This window comes from Cygnus olor, chromosome 7, assembly GCF_009769625.2.
Source record: "Cygnus olor isolate bCygOlo1 chromosome 7, bCygOlo1.pri.v2, whole genome shotgun sequence".
In the NCBI taxonomy this organism is placed as follows: Eukaryota; Metazoa; Chordata; class Aves; order Anseriformes; family Anatidae; genus Cygnus; species Cygnus olor.
The window spans coordinates 5,455,506-5,478,662 of NC_049175.1; the positions used below are offsets into that span (position 1 = coordinate 5,455,506).

The 23,157-nt window shown below is 40.9% G+C and overlaps 2 protein-coding genes across 3 annotated transcripts in view; one reads left to right on the top strand and one right to left on the bottom strand.

The window, feature by feature from the left end:
• Positions 1-19,687, bottom strand: part of LOC121072851 (rap1 GTPase-GDP dissociation stimulator 1-like) — a 41,805-nt gene extending 22,118 nt beyond the window's left edge. The window contains exons 1-3 of the mRNA XM_040563007.1: positions 19,627-19,687; positions 5,482-5,592; positions 80-202 (exon numbers count right to left, since the gene is read on the bottom strand). Of these exons, the coding sequence (XP_040418941.1) occupies positions 80-202; positions 5,482-5,592; positions 19,627-19,630 (238 nt within the window). The 5' untranslated portion in view covers positions 19,631-19,687. The remainder of the gene's footprint in view (positions 1-79; positions 203-5,481; positions 5,593-19,626) is intronic.
• SH2D4B (SH2 domain containing 4B) overlaps positions 1-23,157 on the top strand; it is a 125,031-nt gene that overhangs the window by 15,164 nt on the left and 86,710 nt on the right. The window contains exon 2 of one of the 2 annotated variants that reach the window (XM_040563010.1): positions 9,911-9,992. The exons of the other annotated variant lie outside the window; for it this stretch is intronic. The gene's annotated coding sequence lies outside the window, so the exon portion shown is untranslated. The remainder of the gene's footprint in view (positions 1-9,910; positions 9,993-23,157) is intronic. 2 annotated transcript variants of the gene reach the window in all.

A 23,157-nucleotide genomic window follows, 5' to 3' on the forward strand; every position in this document is an offset into this window, starting at 1 on the left:
AAAACTAAGCAGTGGAAACACAGCTAAGGTGCTGTAATATGCCTTGTAGTAATGCTGTATATACTGAAGTGCAACATACCGTTCCTGGCTATCTCTGAAAGCACCTGGGCTGCTTTCACTGCGCATCGTGGATTGCCTTTCAGGATTTTTGCCAAAGTTAGGAAGATCCCACTCTCTCTGAGTAGGCTGAAGGATCTCTGCTCTGTAATGATAGGAATGTTAACAACACCTGCAATAGGTTTGCAACTGTTTATTTACATGGTACTTTGTTTCCTAGAGTTCTGAGTGGCTGTCTTTGGGATCCAAGTTGCTGACTTAACAGGGTACTTAAGTCTGTCTCAATGTAAATATATGTGAATGCTCATCTGCTTAAATTGCAGCTAGTGTCTATCCAGCTGATTATTCTGCTTCATGCTGAATTGAAGCACAGGTGGCAAAGCAAAGAGGAAAACATTTTCATCTCTGACTATAAAAAGATACTTGCGTAAGGCATGGGAAGTTGCGGATTAAGATGTTATTCCTGATGTATTGCCTAGCCATTAATTTTGTAGGTAGGCACAATATCTTTTATTAGACCAGCAATTGGAACAGTCCATTCTCTCAGACTTTTTACATTAAAAGCATGTCTAATTGTCCTTAAAGTAGTAAGTCACCATCTGCCAGGGCATTCAAATAAATGCAGGTTTATGTGATCTCAGGAGAACACGCAGAGACCTTAGAGAAAGACTTTCTCATAAGGAGATTAGGAACTACTTTTAAAATTCCTGTCTGGCTGGTGGATGTCTTAGCTCAGACCCTAGACAATTAAAATAAAACTAAAAGTCTGTTTCCTTGTTTTGTGAGACTATTTACTGTAAGGCTGCACATTTTACTGTCATGAAATGACTGATTGACTTTCTTGGTATAAGAATTAGAATATCTCTGATACTGTAGGTAACAAAGGGAATAACCAACCAGAGGATCCCATCTAACCTGTTTCTCTTTCAAAGCAGACATCTTTATTTCCTAGGTCAAAGTGACATTCTTCTATTTAGAAATGGGCCAAGTTCTATTATTGTAGAAAACCTACAATAAACAGTAATTCATTGTATAAAACTCCAGTGCTAGCCGTTTCTGTACGCCTCATTATTTTGCTTTGACTACTACTACCCATACAATGTGTCTGTGTTATGCAACCCAGACACACCGATGCAGTTTTGAGATGTAGATCATTCCATTAATTTGCTTTTGTCTGGCTATCCCCTGGAGACCATTGAATTTTCTATTCACCTATTGACTTTTCTGTGTTTAAAAGGTAAAGGATGCTTGAGTATATGTTTTCTAGATACATAGTTTCTTCTTACGTGGTTACATAAACCAGTTCTATAATGCGGAAATGTCATTACAGCATCATTCCACAGCAATTTGGTAAAAGGTTAATAACAAGCTTTCTTAGAGCTAAGCCTTTATAAGAATTCAGACTAATATTTACAAAAGGGAGATTGAGTTCTGGCTTTGTATGTGAAACATGACATAACTGTAACGCCCCGCTAGACCTTCTGTTCACAAACAGTGACGGACTGGTGGGAGATGTGGTGGTCGAGGGCTGTCTTGGGCAGAGTGACCACGAAATGGTTCAGTTCTCTATTCTTGGCGAAGTCACGAAGGGGACCAGTAAAACCGCTGTCTTGGACTTCCGGAGGGCTGACTTTGAGCTGTTCAGGACACTGGTTGGCAGAGTCCCTTGGGAGGAGGTTCTGAAGGGCAAAGGAGTCCAGGAAGGCTGGGGACTCCTCAAGAAGGAAATCTTAATGGCTCAGGAGCGGTCTGTTCCCACGTGCCCAAAGACAAGCTGGCGCGGAACTAGACCGGCCAGGCTGAACAGAGAGTTGTGGCTTGAGCTTAGGAGAAAAAAGAGGGTTTATAATCTTTGGAAAAGAGGGTGGGCTACTCAAGAAGACTATAAGGCTGTTGCGAGGCTGTTCAGGGACAAAATTAGAAGGGCCAAAGCTCATCTGGAGCTCAATCTGGCTACTGCCGTTAAAGATAACAAAAAAAGTTTTTACAAATACATCAACACAAAAAGGAGGACTAAGGAGAATCTCCATCCTTTACTGGATGTGGGGGGAAACTTAGTTACAAAAGATGAGGAAAAGGCTGAGGTAGTCAATGCCTTCTTTGCCTCAGTCTTTAGCGGCAAGACCAGTTGTTCTCTGGATACCCAGTACCCTGAGCTGGTGGAAGGGGATGGGGAACAGGATGTGGCCCTCACTGTCCACGAGGAAATGGTTGGCAACCTGCTACAGCACTTGGATGTACGCAAGTCGATGGGGCTGGATGGGATCCACCCGAGGGTACTGAGAGAACTGGCGGAGGAGCTGGCCAAGCCGCTTTCCATCATTTATTGGCAGTCCTGGCTATCGGGGAGGTCCCAGTCGACTGGCGGCTAGCAAATGTGACGCCCATCTACAAGAAGGGTCGGAGGGTAGACCCGGGGAACTATAGGCCTGTTAGTTTGACCTCAGTGCCAGGGAAGCTCATGGAGCAGATTATCTTGAGTGTCATCACGAGGCACTTGAAGGGCAACCAGGCGATCAGGCCCAGTCAGCATGGGTTTATGAAAGGTAGGTCCTGCTTGACGAACCTGATCTCCTTCTATGACCAAGTGACACGCTTGGTGGATGAGGGAAAGGCTGTGGATGTGGTCTACCTTGACTTCAGTAAGGCTTTTGACACCATTTCCCACAACATTCTCCTCAAGAAACTGGCTGCTCGTGGCTTGGACTGGCGTACGCTTTGTTGGGTTAAAAACTGGCTGGATGGCCGGGCCCAAAGAGTTGTGGTGAATGGTGTCAAATCCAGTTGGAGGCCGGTTACTAGTGGAGTCCCCCAGGGCTCAGTGCTGGGGCCAGTCCCCTTTAATATCTTTATCGATGACCTGGACGAGGGGATCGAGTGCACCCTCAGTAAGTTTGCAGATGACATGAAGTTAGGTGCATGTGTCGATCTGCTCGAGGGTAGGAAGGCTCTGCAGGAGGATCTGGATAGGCTGGACCGATGGGCTGAGGCCAACTGTATGAAGTTCAACAAGGCCAAGTGCTGGGTCCTGCACCTGGGGCGCAACAACCCCAAGCAGCGCTACAGGCTGGGAGATGGGTGGTTGGAAAGCTGCCTGGCCGAGAAGGACCTGGGAGTACTGGTTGATAGTCGGCTGAATATGAGCCAGCAGTGTGCTCAGGTGGCCAAGAAGGCCAACAGCATCCTGGCTTGTATAAGAAGCAGTGTGGCCAGCAGGTCTAGGGAGGTGATTGTCCCCCTGTACTCGACTCTGGTGAGGCCGCACCTTGAGTACTGTGTTCAGTTTTGGGCCCCTCGCTACAAGAAGGACATGGAAGTGTTCGAGAGAGTCCAGAGAAGGGTGACGAGGCTGGTGAGGGGTCTGGAGAACAAGTCTTACGAGGAGTGGCTGAGGGAGCTGGGGTTGTTTAGCCTGGAGAAGAGGAGGCTCAGGGGAGACCTTATCGCTCTCTACAGGTACCTTAAAGGAGGCTGTAGAGAGGTGGGGGTTGGTCTGTTCTCCCACGTGCCTGGTGACAGGACGAGGGGGAATGGGCTAAAGTTGTGCCAGGGGAGGTTTAGGTTGGATATTAGGAAGAACTTCTTTACTGAAAGGGTTGTTAGGCATTGGAACGGACTGCCCAGGGAAGTGGTTGAGTCGCCATCCCTGGAGGTCTTTAAGAGATGTTTAGATGTAGCCCTTAGTGATATGGTTTAGTGGAGGTCTTGTTAGTGTTAGGACAGAGGTTGGACTAGATGATCTTGGAGGTCTCTTCCAACCTAGACAATTTTGTGATTCTGTGAACTGTCAAGATGTATAGCATGGTATCTTCTCTACTTTATTTAGTACTAAAACAAAGACATTTGGTATAGGCAGATTTCCTCAGAACATTGCCTACGTACTTGATTGCTGAAGCTGGATGCTGTGCTCTTCCTGGCCTGGAACACTGAGTGCATCTGCAGTGATGTCTGTTTGCATAAAAAATATGCTGGATACTATTGCAAGCATTTGTCGTAACTACAAGTGTGGTCTTGTAAGCTATTTGCAAACAAGTAGTATGTATGGCTTGTTTAGAGCTCTAGATCTCTAGTACAGAGCAGTCCTTGGATACCACTGAAGACCTCTCTGAGTCCAGATCAGGAAGTCTGGTTAATGAGGAAAGACTGACAATTCGTGAAAGCCTGTGAAAAATCAGATCTCGTGATCTGAAACCTCTTAAATGGTTAGAGCCATGATTGCCTTATTCTTCAGATTTTTGTAACTCTTACTTTCTGTGGGCTCAAAGGGGTTTGTTCACATGTCATGTGTGAAGCACGCTGCTGTACCAGCACGGCTAGATCACTATGGCCGCTGAAGGAGGGAGAGCTACCGCGCAAGAAAAACAAGCTCCTTCAGTGAAGAATAAACAGTTCTCAATTAACAAGTAATCGGCTCTTGACAGGCCTGATTGCTGTCCCCTCAGATACTTAGTTTACGTCTGCAAATAAGATGTCTGTGAGAAATTGAAAGGGCTTTTGGGCAGAATAGGTTGGCAACATCTGTACAGCCTTGCGGAACAGCACTAGTAGAGAGGTGATGATGTGTCAGAGTGGAAAGCATGATGAGGTAAGAAAAGTATAAACAGTTGTTGAGATGAGACTGGTATTATTAACAGGATGGTCAAATAGAATAAAATCTGTAAATACCTAGGAACTTCTTTTTTGCTCTAATTTATTGGATTATTTGAATTGGTATTTGAATAAATCATCGGTATTTCAGATAACATTTCAGGAACTTTAGTCTTTGTGCTTATTCATATGAAAATTACTTCTAGAAGTCATTTTTGGTCATCTACGTAATGATTACCATGCTGTATTGTAGAATAACTAGCTATAAACTTAAATATGTTCAGTAACAAATTCACTGCATTTTAAGCCCATTACAGCTTTTTATATGACACAAATAATGGATTTTCTAGTTTAAGATGCCTGTTGTACCATTGAGATTAGTAATTTGAGTGATTAGAGTGATTTAATATTTTTCTTCCAGATCTATTACTTACAAATGTACCTTAATTGCTAATTAATCCTTGAAATGAGTTCTAGAGGTTAATGTGGTCCATACCTATATCTGAGCTAAGTGTTTCACAGTAATCAGTATTTTTTTTTTTAACCTGTGTTCTGGTAGGGTGACTCCACTTTTAATCGTAGGAGTTTGTAGTAAGTAGAATATTAAATTTGGAATTTCTTTGTAGCTTGAGGTGTTTTAGGGATCAGTAGCTTTATCTGGTCACAGGTAGGTTTGAGAGTAGGCAGAAGGAAAGGAAAATCATGGAACAGGTTGGGGAGATCTATAGCTTCAGCAGCAGCCTCTTCTAATACAGGTTATCACACTAGATGAAGAGCTCTAGTGAATACTTCCACATTGTGTAAACAGTTAAAAAGTGATCAAGAGTGATACTTAGCTATCTTCAGTAAGAGCCAGGAGAATCCCATTTAGACTTTCAAGGATCTGGTCTTCAGCTTCTGTGTCATCTCCACAGAGCCCCAGGTACTCCAGGTGCTGACTCAGGGTTTCTAAACAGAAAGGGATGGGAAACTGTTGAGCCAGTATAAAAATAATACTTTTTTTTTTTTTTCTGACTTCAGCTGACTATAAGCTCATCTTTTGAATTATTCAGGTCTAACTGTTTTTGCCACTCTTGCTGCTTTCCAACCTATTAACTCTGCAGTTGGTTTAAAGGGCATTCTGCACATTACAGTTAATTATTTGATTATTCATTTTTTATTCTCTTATACACTCTAGGGAATAACATCCAGACTTGACAATTTGTTACCATTTGTTTTATCGATTAGCTCTAAATCAATCTTCTGCCCTTTCAGTCTGAAGATTTCTCCAACTACTTCCTGGAAACAAAAAAGGACTTAAAGTGGTTGAAATGAATGTAAGAAATTATGCTGGAAAACTGATGGCTGAAGCAGTTAATTTATGGTAGAATATAATGTAAAATGTTAACAAAACTGCAGTAAAATAGCATTTCTACTTCACAAACTATTTCACTGAAAAAATGATTCATGAGTCTTGGCTTAGAAATCCTTCAGTAGTTGCGTAGGATTAATAATTCATCATTTTTTGTTGTTTGATAGGTTCACTGTCTTCTCTCTCCCTAACGTGCCTACTAATGTAAGATAGATATATATATTAAGTTAGAATGTGTGAATTTAGTACCTACAGGAACTGACTTCTACAGAGGAACCAGAAGTGTCTTGAGTTGTTTGGAAGAAAGGAGGAATTAAGGGGAGGGAAAGTAGAAGACTATTAAGTGTTATTGTCCTTGAGAAGAAAAAAAGTCTTTTGGCTTAATTAAAAGCAGTTATTTATGAAGAGTCACAAATTTAGATTTTTGTGCTTTAAAGATGCCATCTTCAGAAAAATGACTGCATTCATCAGGTTAAAAATCCATATGGAGAAGAAACATGAGGAAGTTGTTCCATAGTTATTATTCTGAGTAAGAAACTGAAGCTGTAGGTATTTGATACCTCTTGGAAAGGTATTGTAATTGAAAGTAACTAGTTTGTCTTTTTTTGGCCTTTTCAAAGTTGTGTGCTAAGGGCAACAGAGGCATAAAATTGATAGATCAGTGTTCCTTGTTTTGTTTTTTAAAAAGTAGATGACTTTGGATTTGTTGCCTTTTGAAAACTCCTAGAATAGATTTACAAGGATGATTGCATATGACCTGATTAAAAACTGGGTGTTAAACGTTGATTTCCATTTCTGTAAGGTTCTGCTGCTATAATTTTCTGAATGAAGGTATATGTAGGTAGAAATTTTCTCCCCCCCCCCCCCAAAAAAAAAAAAAAAATCACCTGAGTAACCTGACAGTTGAATCAGCTTTCATCTTAAACTAGATCTAGTGGGAGTGGGTAGATAGCTACAACTGCTGATAGTGCAATATGAAATAAATTAGGAGGCCATGAGAATGATCTCCTGAACTGTATGACTTCATCCTTACCAAGACCCAGAACACATTAGCATGAGAGAATGCATTTACCTTCTAGTACTTGTCTAATTAGAGCAATAATTATATTTGCAACTACATTTCTAATAGAGTTAAGATATTTAGAAAAATGAAAAGGCGTCTGAATCTCTTAAATTGGAGGAGGTTGTTTTACAAATAGCAGTGAACAGTATATGTTACTGGTCACCCATTAGGATGGGATAGTGGTAGTTAGAAATCCAGGTGCTTTGTTATTTCTCCAGGGAACAGATTAGCAGAGAAACACCATATGCATGATGACGGACAAAGTCCTTGAAAAATAACCCATCTGGTTTGTCTATTGTGTTGTGAAAACCGTACCATAAGCAGCAGAATCACCCAGCTGACTAAAGAGCTATTTTTATATGTCTTGCAGAAGGCAGTATTTAACAGCAACAGTCTTAAAATAATAAGCCCTCAGACACTCAGAATTTTCTCATGTTGTATGTTATTTCTCAAAACTCATTTAATTTAATCAGTGTGGGACAGATTCCTCGATACTCATTGCCTTTAAGTCGATGCTTTTGAAAGTGGAGTTAGGAGGCAGATGCCGTAAGACACAGCTGTCCCGTGGAGAGGCAACAACGGCGCACACAAAGCTCGTGACGAAAGTTGGCCAGAAAACGGCTTTTCTGTTTTGAAGAAAATTCTGGGCTGTTGACATTTCGTTTCATCCAATGCTGGAACAGAATGTCGACGCTGCGGAACTTGAGGCGAAAGAGAACAATTTGTTTCAGTTTTTGCAAATCTGCTCCTTCCCCAGCTGGCAGCCGGGGCTGGCCGGCAGCCCAGCCGGCTGGTAGTGAGCTGGGTGGAAGCCAGGCGGGCCGGCCAGCTGGTAGGCCCCGGGAGCGCCTGCTGCCTGCGTGCTGAGGAGGCCTTCAGCAGAATGAATGTGTCTCAAGGAATCTCTTCGTTCTCTTGAATCAGCGGTTTTCATTAGAATATTGTTGATCATCTTTAGGAGTTGGCTGTACAAGCTCTGCCCTGGAAAGCTCTAATCTTGTGTTCTCGCTGGTTACCTGCAGGGCCAGAACTTCTCAAGATTGAAGTACAAAAGCACCCCCCTTTTTATTCCCTCCAGTGAGCTGAAGGGCTATATTAATTCACACACAGATCTGAGCATAAACTACTGAGTAGAGGTGTAGGAACCACACTTTTGCAGTGGGAATTGGCTTTTTGATCACTGAGAGCAGAAACAATAATGCAGGAAACACACTGCATCCTGCTGATTTTATCTGGCCTCTGCCATGGGGAAGGAGCCATGAAATGTGAGCTCTTTAGATCTGCTGAAACACTGCTGAGTCAATTCCCAATGTAATTTTTGACTAATAAAGTCCTCAAGAAGTGAAGCATCCCACACATCTTTGTACATTTTTCATTGATAACTATCCCCTAAAAAGGTAATGCCTTACCTGTTTTTTTCTCATTTTATAGCCTTTCATGTGTGTACAAGCTATTTTCTAGTGTTTTTTTTCTTTTTTTTTTCCCCCTTAGAGGAAACATAGACCTTATCATGCAATTGTTATCCAATATTTATCACTATTTGGATCACAAGCAGGGTAAAGTCAGTGTGCACCAATTTGTTTCAGAGGACTTGAAACAACTTACTCCCCTTGAATGCCTGGCCTTGTGTGTCTCCTTTACAACTTTAGTAATTTCAGAAGCTAAGCTTGTTCTTCTGCTGCTTATCTTCATAATATTTTAGAAGATTCTTCTGCACACTTTGATTATTATTCAAAGTTATAATTTTTTTTTCCCTGTAACATAAAGACATAGTGATTTTTACAGGAGAAGTCCATTTAGCTCTGTGTAATATCTCCTGGTAGTAGATGATTAAAGAAAAGTAAAAGACTATGGTACATATCCTTTCCCTGGCATATCCTGGACTATAAGCAGTCAACTCTTCAGGGATTTTTTTAGTTGGAGTTTTCAGCTGGTTTAATTTACACTTAAATTCATTAACGTCTTTATTTTAAATTTGCTTATACTTTAGCTGCCAGAATATAGACTGATGATGAGTTATGTGAAGTAGCTCTGGGTTGAGAGAGGAAAAAAAAACTTCAACCTTGAAGTGGTTATTTGGCCTTCTCATGCTTTTGGTTTTCTGAAAACACACTGTATCGCTCTGGCAGGGAGCACAAGTCTCTATGGTTAATTAAAATCACATCCTATGTAACAGCTAAGGGATAAGAGTCCATGTTGATAAACTGCTAGAGTTCTGCAGGTCAAGAGCATCCAGAAGGTACAAGAGGAGTCCTGAAGAAACTAAAATTTCAAGTTATAATGCTAGGAAATAGGTGTTGTCTTTCTAGCAATTTAATAAGAAAATGAAAAATGAAAAAATTCACTGCATTCGTAGTTATTTTTCCTTATGTGGCTACCTGCAAAAACATGTAGCTATAAACCTCAATTTTCTCACAGTATTTTTTGATGTTCTTTCCTGAAACAAAGTAACGCCTGGTCCATGGGAGATACAAAATCTCCCATGTAACCCTACAATAACAAATGTGTCTGCATGCCAGGTAGAAGAATTAGTAGCCCTGGAAGTAGGGCTTCAGGTCTCCTTCTCTAGTTATGTTGTATTATGTTTACTTGATAAGTTGGAGATGAAGAAATATGGAAGGGCTGGTAAGTGTGTTTAACAGCAAATAAAGCATATAAGGTCAAATATTCACACTTGTGCCCAAAGAAAGTAAAGCAGCTCTATCATTATAACAGTTTTGCTGTAACCGAAGGAAGCAAAACCTGCTGCTTCTGACTCCAGTGGCCCTAGTAAGGAAAGGAGGGTCAAGGAGAAGAAAGATGCAATTTAATTTCATTTTTTTTTTTTTTTTTTTTTTTTTTAATTTCTCCAGTGGTAAAAAGTAAAGTACTGGAAGAACAGATCCTCCATCTCTTTAGACTTTTAAATCCATGGCAAGAAGATTGTCTCATAAGGTATGTTTTTATCCATCTCTCTATGAAAAGACACAGCCATGTTGGAAGATATGTTTTCTGTCACTGCACTAAAGGGTGATGAGATGTAGGGGAAAAATCATTAGATTAAAAAGGAGCTGGGGAGAGAATTTAAAACCAATATTGTAGGTGTAACATAATTATGAACAACTCCTCACCTGGTTTCTTTACTCTTGTTTGTCTGCATAAAGTTTTTTAGATTACTCAGGTCCATAGGCATAAAGATTTTGCAATAGAAGTAAATCTTAAGAATTTCTTTGAGGTAGGTTTTTGTGTGGTGTTGGTGTTTTATTTATTTATTTAAAGTTTCTGAATGGAAGTTACTTGAAAGAAAATGTCTGTGGATAGAAAATGACTTCTGCTTTGTAGACACAATTGCTGTAGTAAAATTAGCATAGATTGAAGAAAAGGGGGAAGAAGTATTTTGAATTATTTTTGAGAGCATGAGACAGCATTTTAAATTGCAGTTCTCTTGATGGAATGCCCTTGGCTTAATTAAGCTGAACTGAGTTTAAGGCATGACCCTTTTTGTATGTCAGCAGCATGGGGTTGAAAGCTAAATGTCATTTGGAATGACACCTGAGACTGCTGTAAGTTAATTGAGCCAGGGTGGTCCTATAGTTGATGGTCACATAGGCATATATAGCCTTCACATCTTGCCCCTGCATCCCTCAGCAATCCTCTGCAAGAAGGAAAGGAGTAGGAATGGATGACTAGTATAAGTTATTCTAGAAGGCTGGAGCTCTGTCATTAACTGGAAATTGAAATATATCATTCTGATCACCCCTAACAGTAAGAAATCCAGATCCTTTCCAACCAGTTTTGTTTTGTTTGTAAAGTTGACAAGCCTTGACTGAAATCTCTGAAGATACAGATTAGTTTTATTAAGTGCAAGTATTTGGGTTAGGCATATGCCTTGAATGTCTGAAAGAAGCCAATGTTTCCTTTTGATTTCAATCTGAAAAGGGCCATGTTCTCCCCATTATTATTATTTTTCGTTATTTTGTCTGATATTCTTTTGACCTGGTCTGGACTATTGGTGTATATTCTCAGTGTTAATGGTCAAATACCTACAGTTTCTAAGAATGATCTAAAAAATACCTATTATCAAGAAATGGAAAATAAAGGAAAGCTTACTATTCATATTGTCCACAAAAACTTGCCTTTGCCCATTGCTATTGCAGCCTTTCTGGTTTGCATTTACCAACCTGAACTCTTTAGAGCACTGTTCATTGTCTATGATCATGTGGTATGCACCTCTGGACATTTTACTTTTCAGAAGAATGAGAGTGCAGCAGGTTTTTAAGGAGATTTTTACTGTTTACTTTGAGCTGCAGGGTGAAAGGATGATGAAAACAGGAATTTAAACCTGTTCAGCTAGTACTTAACGTTAGTGTTCTCTATTAATTGTGAAGGATCTAAAAAAATTTTCTCTAATCCATGTCTAGAAATTCTCTAATTGTCGTTGATTAGCCAGGACAGTTACAAATACCTTCTTTGACTCAGTGTTATATCTGTGGTTTTTTATTTTTAACTTCTTTGACTCAGTGTTATATCTGTGGTTTTTTATTTTTAAGTATTGTGGTCAAAAAATGAGTTGAAAAATAATAGGAACACCTAGCAGTAAAGTGGAAAAAAGAAATAACAAACACTAATAGGTCAGCATCTTGTGGCCATAGCTGGATACTGAGTGTTGGGTTTTTAATACTTAAACACCAATCCCTTAGCAGAAGAGCATTGCGAGGGGATGGTAGCAGGAAGTATTGGAGGGAGTTTACTATGGTGTTGGTATGTCTACAGTATGTGCATCAGCTGGCCTTGGGCTATTCTTCAGACTCTCAGCTGTCGATTACCACCGCTCAGCATTTATTTCTGTGGGGCTTCCTCTTGTTCATCTGCTGTTTGGCCTGCAGTCTGTCCAGAAAGCTTAGTTCTCCTCTGGCCTTTGGTGTCAGGCTTGTTTCCAGGCATATTCAGAGCAGATATTGGAGAACAGATGGGTGGACAGAGCACTTCTCTTCTGAGCTCAAGTTTTACTAACAACCTCACTGCCCTGAGCGGTGACAGATAACTTCATTATGTGTCTGAGAGATTTAAAAAGAGTGTGTTGATGTGGGAACGGACTTTAATGGATTGCATTCATCATTACCACTTAAATGGAGAACCTGAGCATGGTTTTTAACTTGAGTAAAACATAAATAAGTGAAGAACTTGAAAATGTCAATAGTTAAAGGAGAGGAAGGAATGTTGCATGATTTGTTTGGGAATTACGTGGTTGAAGTATAGAATTTCACAGCACAATGACTGAAGTACAAAGCTGTAAGCCTATGGTAACACAAATCCGATATATTATTGGTGAGAAAAATGATGATTGATTGTGAAATGGAGATTAACAGGAAAAAATCCAACCGTTATTTCTGGGAAAAAAAAAATGTTTTGGGATAGTTGAATTCCACCAAGGAGGGAATGCAGGAAGGATGGGGGGGGCTGGTGCAAGGGAGACGAGGGGTTGAAAGCAGACTCTACTGGTCTACGGCTGATGCTGTGCACCTGTGGAGAGATCCTACTGGGCTATGGCTGATGCTGTGCCCTGTGGAGTCTTCAGGAAGAATGGCTGCAGAACCCTGCCTGAAAACGGATAAGAGGAAGAATATGTTTATCCTAGGATAACCTGAAACAGATCAGTGAGATAAGTCGGAAGAAAGCCAGACAAGTGCAGTCAGGGAGAACATACGTGCTGAAGAGATGACCCATAGTATGAAAAGCTGCTTAGTTGTATTCTGCTAAACTTATTCCTGTTGTGAGGGCTGTAGACTAGGAATAAAATTCACTTTGAATGTTGAATCAAAATGTTGTTGTAAATTTGTATACAAGTATGGACTTTTTTTTTTACATTCCTGATAATTTAACTGACGCAGTGCTTACGGAATAGGTCTGTTTGTCGTGCTAGCTTTATAGGCTAATGCTGAGTCTGAGCTCCCAGATACCCTAATTCCTTATGCAAGGTAGGTATGGGAATGCTAGCATGCATATTTACTAGTCAGACTTGCAGGAATAGCAGCAAATGTGCTATGCTCAAAAATAGTGAGCAATGTACCTAAAAATTTGCTTTCTGCATGGACAACAGTTTGTGTTTGGGTCGCATCCTCAGATTTTTCTTTGTAAACGAGGTCAGGAAGCTTGCTGGTTTAAATCAAAGTACATCTTTTTCCTTAGATGCACAGTTCTAGGATGCATTGATTTCAACACATATTGTCAAACATGGGGTGAGTTGTCAGAGCTGGCAAAGCTACATGCTGACTCTAAAACAATGTGAGCAGATAAGTAATAGGACAAATCGTGACAGCAGAGTGTAAATTGATTGATTTCATTTATGGAAATTATGTAATTTCAGCTCTGTCTTGCTAGTGCACTGAGACAGTTTATTTGTTATGAGCAATGTTGGTCTCTAAAGCTACTGTTGGTCACACAGCTACTATACATCTTAAGTAGGTTATCTTTTACATCATGGACTTGCTGTTTGCTCACATCTGTAGATCTTGCAGCGCAAAGTGAATTAAAAGAGCCCTTTCCTTTGGTCATTATATGCGTGTGGGAAGTGGGCTTTAGTGTCAGCCAAATAACATTCAGTCTAATTTCCCTGGCTCCCTAAATTTAGCTTGAAGAGCTGTCAGTAGAGGAAAAACCAATTAGACTCCACAGCAGAGAAAACACTAATTTCCTTTGGCTGACAACTCCTACAAGTTCCACCCCCCTGCCCCCCCGTTCTTCCCCCCCCCCGTTCTTCCCCCCCCCGTTCTTCCCCCCCCCGTTCTTCCCCCCCCCGTTCTTCCCCCGCCCCCGTTCTTCCCCCGCCCCCGTTCTTCCCCCGCCCCCGTTCTTCCCCCGCCCCCGTTCTTCCCCCGCCCCCGTTCTTCCCCCGCCCCCGTTCTTCCCCCGCCCCCGTTCTTCCCCCGCCCCCGTTCTTCCCCCGCCCCCGTTCTTCCCCCGCCCCCGTTCTTCCCCCGCCCCCGTTCTTCCCCCGCCCCCGTTCTTCCCCCGCCCCCGTTCTTCCCCCGCCCCCGTTCTTCCCCCGCCCCCGTTCTTCCCCCGCCCCCGTTCTTCCCCCCCCCCGTTCTTCCCCCCCCCCGTTCTTCCCCCCCCCGTTCTTCCCCCCCCCGTTCTTCCCCCCCCCCGTTCTTCCCCCCCCCCCCGTTCTTCCCCCCCCCCCGTTCTTCCCCCCCCCCCGTTCTTCCCCCCCCCCCCCGTTCTTCCCCCCCCCCCCGTTCTTCCCCCCCCCCCGTTCTTCCCCCCCCCCCCGTTCTTCCCCCCCCCCCCCGTTCTTCCCCCCCCCCCGTTCTTCCCCCCCCCCCGTTCTTCCCCCCCCCCCCCCGTTCTTCCCCCCCCTTCTTTCCCCCTTTTTTTTTTTTCTCCAGCCAAGTAAAAGAATGGCTGTGAATAAAGTAGCCTTTGCACTGATATCAAAGCATCAGACCAGTCCAAGACTATCCCTGCTAAACAGTGTGTTGGGAGCATAGATGGATGTTAGAGACCATAGTAGCACAATAGTGACAATAGTTGGTATTGTTCAGACCCTGATATGTTGTTGTAAGAAAAGATGCTGGCAAGTGTTGGAGGTAGACCGTGGAACGGTGGGCCAGGAGGCTTGGAAGTTGTGCCATCCCTGACCTCCAGCTGCCTGCCTTCTCTCCACAGAAGCAGACGAGTTTCTTCCCTGGCATGGCAATGCATGCAATCTAGTTATCCACAGGAACAGATCTGAAAGCCACCTGCTTGGCTGTAGATGTTTTGGTTGGCATATGGGTGTTGCTGGAGCATGTTGATGCACAGTTTAAGGGAGGACCTGTTGCTGCAGTGAAGAGAAGATGGCCGTGTAGAGTCTAGAAAATGGACGCTAGTGGGAGCACTGGGAAGCCCAGCCAGGAAGTGGTAGCCTGCTGAGATGCTGAGGAATGAAACAAATACAAATATTGGGCTTCTGTGCCTGGACTTCACCTAAACAGGAGCAGCACAAAAAGGTCCCTCAGTCCACATGAAAACTCCTGAACTTCTAGGGTTTAATTCATGATTATTATCTGTGCAAGGAAACTTTCAGGCCTGAACATTTTAGATTTCCAGTTGTGTGTGACAAATGTTATATAAGTTTATTGTATCACACAGATTTAGGAGGCTATAGTACAAAGCTTGATTGTCAGACTTGAAAGGAAATTCCTCTGCTCTGGTATAACAGCAAATAAAGTGTATTTCTGTGGTTCAGAAGGACAGAGCTTTTGTCTGCACCTCATCCTCCATCTGCACCTGTCTTGTCCTTGATAATTATCTGTATGCCTCCACCCAAGACCTGGAAAATCCCACTGAGAGAGGAAGGATTTGGCTCTGCACTGTTGAGTAAGTTAAGGGTTCCACAGGGTCTACAGTGCAGTTGCTACAGTTTCCTATTACTCAGAGGTTTTCTGAATAAAGCAGACTGTAATGGGAACTTGTGTAAATTCTGGCACCTTTTTTTCTGTGGGCGTTGTCTGAAGCTTTTGCAGTACTCAATATTACAGTGCTGATCCTGATATGTAAACTTGACCCCACTAGACCACTTAATAGGGATGTGAAGAAGATCCTTGAAAGATACCCTTGAAGTTGATTGCATGGTGGACATGCTAGGAATATTTTTTCCTAGTTAGTAGTGGAGGGTGGCACTATTTATGCAGCGTAAGATATCACACAGTGAAAAAGGATCATTTGGAGGTCTGACATGCATTTTAAAAATTATGGCCTTATAAAATCAATGCTTAATACAAGTAACCCATTGCTGTAATGTATGACTTGTTTTAGAGCTCTGCTCCAAAACCTGAGTTGCTCAGTAGAATCTGCCTTATTGGTGCATTGCTTTATTGCTTCCTATAAAGGGCTATTTTTGTGCATGTTCCCAGTGCAAAAAAGGACCAGATTTTAAAGGTATGTCAACAGGCACAGGTCTCCTAACACTTTAAATTTAATTTGGGTATTTTATTTTTTAACTTAAATATATTGGCCTACTGTTACCTGTGCTTTATGAAAGGTTTGAGCTCTGCTATACAAGTGGGTTGGCATTGCCTGGGCATTGCTGGAGGCATGTGGGAGGCTGCAATGCAGCAACCTGGCTCTGCAGGGAGCTCACTGCTGGGAGCTCCCCGTAGCTGTTCTCTGCTGCTGGAGTAAGAGGGTGATGTCAAACAGTGCTGTTTGAAAGGGATCAGGCATGTTGATGTCTTGAGAAAACTCTGGATGTACTAATGAAATAAATACAGTAAAATGGTTTGCACGCATGTAGTTGTGAAGTGTTTTTAGGCATTGTTCATGTCTACAACAGCTCCAGCCTATGCAAGATGACACAAATACCTTCTATGTGCGTGTCTCTTCCTGGTCTGAATGTTGGAATAAGGTCTTCAAGTGCAAACCTAAATTTATGTAATGCTAAACAAGCTTTTTTTAATAGTACCTAGAACTATCAGGTTCAAAAGTCTTTGCAGCTTCTCTCACTTTTATTTTTCTGGAAGAAACCCTTACAATCCTTAGAAATTATCTTAGCTTTTTTAAATATCAAAATATATGCCAAAGTGTATGGGAGGAGATTTGGGATTTGGAGGAAAGAAAGAAAGGAAGCAATTAATTAAGGTGTGGAGGGAGAAAATGTTTTTGAAAAAATAACATTTTTACTGTGGTGAGCTTGTGCATTTCGGTCTAAGTACTTTGTGACTAGATTTCTTCCTTATTATACTTCTCTCACACAGAGAAGTTAAAGAATGAAGATGAAATACTTTTGATGAAACAGTTTTGGGGCAACAATTGGGCTCAACAGTGCTGATTTCAAATACCTGTTTCTGGTATTTCTTATCCTTTTAGTGGTAAAATGTTCTCTGATTTGAAGCTTCAGGTAGTTTCTTTCTAAAGTGGACATGTATTCACTTTTTTTTTTTTCCCTCTGGAAACTTTTTTTTTTTACTTGCTTCTCCTTCATTATCTTTTACAAAGCCATTTGCATTTCTTAGTGGATGAAGGGTTGATATTACATAGATATTAAAAATTCTTAGATTTAACTAGATACAGTGCATAGCACTTTCTAACATTGTTACCATAATCCAAGTCTTTAAAAGGAGCATCCACCATATACAGAAGAAACATCCTTACCAGAAAGAATGTACTTTTTGATAGTAAGGTTATTTTGTTTTCTAACTTCATATCTAGAGATGTCGAAGGTAGTGTCCTCTTTGAAGGAGTTTCTAGAAGTCTTTTAGTAAAGCTGAGCAGTTATCCCCAGTTTCTTTTAGTGTAAACAAGGCAGTCATTTTAGACTGCAATCTACAAAGCAAATTCTCAAGCCCAGTTTATAGATAGGAATTTATTGTCATTATGTTTTTGCTGGGCTGAGTCCTGAATTACGTATGTTTTCATTATATCTGTTATTTGAAATTGGCTCCTTATTAGAAGCTCCTTATTAGAAAAATCTTGCTAAAAATATGAATTGTTTTTGATATTAGATTAATGAAAAGATAATTGAGTTCCTTCCAAGCAGCACTGAATTTTATTTAGTTTAGCTTTTTTTTTTTTTAATGATTAGGGGGAAGTAAAAATCATACAAACTATAGTTTCAGGTGATTAGGTATTAAAAGTTACTTAGATTGTGACAGAGCAAGAAGAGGCCCTTTCCAGCTGCTTGATGACATTGTGATGAAAACAAATTACTGTGTTTACAAATGAAGGAAAGATGGAAACCCAGATAGTGAAGTACTATTGGGTTTATGCCTTCAACATCTATTCTTAAGTGCTAGAGCTTTGCTTCACACAGCACAAAGAACATCTAGCTGAAACGAAGCAGAGAGACTTTGAGGGGTTTATTCAAAACTGTGCAGTCTGGGACCCTGCCTTCCCTGCAGGTGCAGATCAGGATGGCTTTACTGGCAAAGTAAAGCAGGATGGCTTTACTGGCTTTGGTGCCACCTAGATTCTAATTCTAAAGAACAAGAGTGGCTGAATTTCCTTCACGTACTGGAAAGCAACAAGCTTTAAGTCGTATTTATTAATCTCACATGATGCTTGAAAAATGTGTAAGAAAAAAAAAATCAACAGTTGTGGGACTTCCCCTGTATGGATGTATTAAAGAATAAGCTGTTGAAGTAAACGGTGTATAGCAAGATACTGGGGAAGGTTGATTACCACATGGAAAGAATTTGTAATATTGCCTAGGCTGGGCAATTTAGTTTTTTGAGTTGTAAGGTAGGTAACACAGCTTGTCTGAAAAATGCTGTAACTGCTGCATGGTTTTATATGAATGAATAGTTCTTTAAAAAGGAAAATATGATAAATCTGTACTAGAACTGTGTGATCTTCTGTTTGCCACTTATTTTTCTGGACAAAGTTTTATACTTGAGGAGCAGAAACAATGATGCGTGACCAAATGCATGCTGTAAAGAGCAATAACAGAAGTGGAAATGAAAGCTTTGAGCAACCATCAGCAAATAAGCCTTCTGAACAGAACATTCACAAAATAGGGCAGATATACAGAAACAATGTAGGAATAGGAGAAGAAACAACCCACCATGACAAGACTTGCTTCAGTCATCTCCACCAGAACTGCAATAGAAACAACAAGTCCTACAGAAATATTCTATACAGATAGAACTGGGTTAGGCCAGAAGCAATACCAAGATACACGTGTAATACTGTTTAGTCCACCTACGTTTTGTGTGCCCATCTTTGAGTCTTCATGGTGCTTTTAAATTATATTTTGATCTGCTTTATCAGTGTCCCAGAACTACTGAGATGTTTAACTTGAACATTTATTTAATTGACTAAGAAGATAATTATTCCCAATGGCTGCTCAATTTTTGTACTCCACTTAGAGACAGATTATTTCACCTTTAAACACATTGAGTAATGCTAAGATTAGTTCCACTGATGTCATGGGGTCTAATTGTGGAGTAAGTTACCATCATGTGAATGGAGGTGGAAGGTTGAACCCTTTGATCCAGTTACCTGATACCTTTTGATGATCTGGAGAATAATGGAAATTAAAATCTCAAAGGTGTATTTTAAATCCAGTCTGAATGTCATTCCTTTCACACGGAACGTTCATATTTAAAGGCTTACACACTCAGCCTTTATCTAGGCTCAGTGTTGAGTCATAGAGAAACACACTCAAAGGCTGGACCATTTAGATGCATCTCCAGTCTTTTCAGTTGCGCTTGACAAAGAGGCAGAGGAAAACATGAGCAGTTTTGCTTTGATGTATGTTGTACAGTCAATAGAGAATGATAAATTTTAGTTCCCCTCCAAATATTTTATTCATAAGAACTCATAATTTTCTGGTGCCTTTTTCAGTTTTCTTTGTCCTTCTCATAATTTGCCAGTGTTATTTAAACAAACCTTAGTTTTCATTTGAGTGCAAATTGTTAGAAATAGGGGACACAAGATTTCAGGTCAGCTACAGTGATGTGTTTATTATAGAACTACATTTCTGTTTTTAAATGATTTTAAATTAGTTTTCTATTTCTAGTACATACATTTGCAATTCCTATATGAGAAAGGAAAATTAATCATGTATTAGCAATCATATCTATCTATAGTTAACAAGAGCTTTACTTACCCATAAAAGCCGCAGCTCTCCAGAGTGGGGACAATAAAGAATAGCTGATCTGTACTGTGAGTCTTTGTCCTTTACAACTAGCAAGCTGTGAATAAGGGAGAGATTTTATAGCTTTCAGGCTGATGAGCAGCCCACAGCACGCTTCGCTCTTTTCTCCTTCTCTTTTCTGTGACCCTGCTCTTCAAATGCATCTAATACTCCATAATTACTTAATCCTCCACTACTGCTTGTGTTTCCAGTTCTTAGATGTCATTAACAGAAATGGAAACACAGCAATTATCATGCTGGGAGAGAACCTTTCAAATCTTCAGAATAATTTATATTGAATTTCCCTTTGCTGTCATTCAGGAAAAGCAATTATTGAATCTAATAAAGAACAGATTTTCAAGAGCCCAGTTCCCTTATTGGCATCTAAGTGCACCAGCCAGTTTAAAAAGTGTTTGGTTCCCTGAAGCTACATCTAAATTCTAGCCAAACTGTGTCAACACCTGAATGTCACCTGGTGGGTGCTGAGCACTTGAGAAAACTTATCTGATCCACATTCACTTTATTATCATTTCTACTTTTCACTCACCCTTCAAGTTCATGTGACTGAAGCATATGTGGCCAAAGTATTGTTTTCTATTCCATTAAGATAACAGTAGAGTCTGAAGTTGCCACTTCTGCCTTACTATTTTTGATCAAGTAGAATGTTTATTAAATGTTCTGTGTTTTGGTGGGAGTAATTGTTATGGGGAAAAAAACACACTATTTTCCAAGCAATAGTTTCAAAAAGGTACATTATTTCTGTTGCCTTTTTCAGCCCACTTTATTCTGCTTGATAGTTGAGCTTCTAACATACAAGGCAGTTACAAGAATGGCTTACAGAGTACATGCTGTGCTCCCTTTAGGATCTGCTACAGCCCCCTGACGTTGCTGTAGCATGAGTTTAAGGAAACACTGTCTGCCTGTTAATACTATTTAAAGATTGTTCTGACAAGCAGATTGAGCTTCCCAGTGTGGCACGATGTATTGTCGTGGTTGTGGATTTAGCACTGGGCTCCAAGTCTGTAGTGCTCTAAACTTTGCTGCACTGTGGTGCTATAATGACTGTGATGGTTATAACACTGAAGGGAGTTTAAATCGCTGACTCTTAAAGAAAAAAAGTGATCTGATAATGAGTTTGGAGCCTGAGGATCTTGTTAAGGAGGTTGGAAGTTTTTACTGACTCTTCCTAGATAATTAAAAAGCTGGTCCCCTTGGCTGTGTTTATGGAGAGGGAGGATAAACTGAATGCATTCTGTTTTTTTTTTTCTCCAGTCATATTGGCACGTTTTGCAGTTTCAAGTAAATTGGAAAATAAAGTCCTAAGGTAAAGATTGCTACATTACATATCCTAATGGGGAAAACTACTTATTTGTGTATCATTTGTTTGCAATACTACATTTGGAAAAAGTATTCTACAGATACTGGAGAAATATGGTATGTGTTTGACTGTTTAAAAGGGACTGAGATCAGTCATGGATTAAGTTGCTTGTCACAAAACAGTGACACCCTCCTGCCAGCTCAGGGATTTACAACAGGAATTGGCTCTTGATCACTCTTGGGTATCAAAGATACTGCTGTGGAGTTTAGGGTACTGACAATTCTTAGGCAGGGTTGCCACAAGCTGTCAGCGTGGACAGAGGTTGTGACATTTCTGAAATGCAAGGGAGAAGGATAAATGATGGCATGTTATGGGCAAACATGGTAAAGGGTGAAGCCTTTAAAGAGATGTAATACAAAGTATGGTGGGGAGGAGTAGGTGGTACTGTGGCATTAGGTAAGCCAGAAGCATACAGCCTGTATAGGGGCTGCTTCCAGTGCCTTTTGAAGTCAATGGGAGCTTTTCAAAGATTTCAAGTAACACTGGATCAGACTCATGAATGTGTATAAAAAGGTAATGGAAAAAAAAAAAAGTGCCTGTCCTTTGTAAAAGCCTGAAGGAAACAAAATGAGGTGTACAGTAAATTGGTGAAGACAAGTAAGAAATCACATCAGATAAACTCATCTTCAGTGTTGTTCATCATCATGCCTCAGTGAATACTAATGGGAAAACACAAGATCATAATACTGCAAAAAGCACTGACAAGCAGCCAGGTATGGAAATCCTGTGCCAAATGAACTGTGATTTTATATGCAAACTAATCAGCTACAAAGATTATGGCAAAATAAGACAGGATGGGAATCCAAATTTGTAGAACAGCACTGTCAAGCTAAAATGCTCCTTCTGTTTGTATATAGTCCTGTAAACCTGTTGTATAACAACACTCAATAGTCTTTACCACTATCAGGTGCCAGCTATGCTAGGTGCTGTTCAAATGCACAGCGAGAGCAGTTTTTGCTCCAGAAAAGTTTACAACCAAACTGAAAAATCAAAAAACACCTTGCCAGTAACCTGAGATAGAGCCAATGGCAGAGGCAGCTGGGGGACTTGGCGGTGCTCCTTGGAGGAGGCAGCCCCCAGGAGAGGCATTAGCTGTAGCCAGCAGGGCTGAGAGGGCCAGCGTGCTGGCCTGAGTCTGCCTGGGTCTGTGCCTCTGTGCAGCTTCTGAAATGAAGCAGGGACTGCTGCTGGGGGAGCCAAGGTGTGTTCATGCCTCCTCTTCTAGGCACATCACTGGATTGAAAGAGATGGAGCAGCTATCTTCTCTGCAGGTGCCTACGAGAATTTCTTTTTAGCAGAAGTAAAAGAAACGATCTAGAATAAATGGAGATTTTTTTCTTTCTTGATGGGTGGATTGCTTTAAGTAGTTAACCTAATACTTTGCTCTGGGATTTATCTCTCATCTGAAGGTTAATTTATTGTTTTAATTTTTTTGCAAAGTGGAAATGTTTATTGTGGCTTCAGGTAAACTGGCTTCTTCAGGAAAAAAGTGGACAGTGGATACCTGTATTGATCAGCACAGTAAAATGTCAGAAAATGACTGCTAAAGACTCTTTACACAGGGAATCTACGGTGTTTCCATGTATGGTATCATTTTTCTTCTTTGCCTTTGAATACTTATGAAGTGATATTTTAGTCTGGTTCACAGGTCTAGTGGATGCAGTTATTTTGGGAAAATCAAAGATTTTTTAGAAGAGGAACTATCATCGGCTTACTTGCTTAGCATGAAATTTCTGTAACTATGATGAAAATAAACCTAACAGAACAGAAGGGAAAGCGGAGGAGTTGGAGCAGAGGACAAGAACGTCAGAGGGTAGAACTAGGGCCCATGGTCATGCTTCAGCAAACTTTTTTTTGGAAGAAATTAGAAATAACGTGATCTAGAACATCCCATTAAGACCCAAGGCAAGCCTCTCATTCTTTGCAGTCAGGAGCAAGATCCTGACTTTGTAGGACTTGGAGTGGTAGAGAGCATGTTGTCAGGCAGGGAGTAGTACACAACTTCACATGGTGCTGTGGGAGAGGTGGCTGCAGTCCTCTCAGAGTGTTGCTGGGCTTCTCTAGCTGTGTGTAGGATATTGAAAGGACTTATTACTCTGAAATTCTTACTAGACTCTGAAGTACTT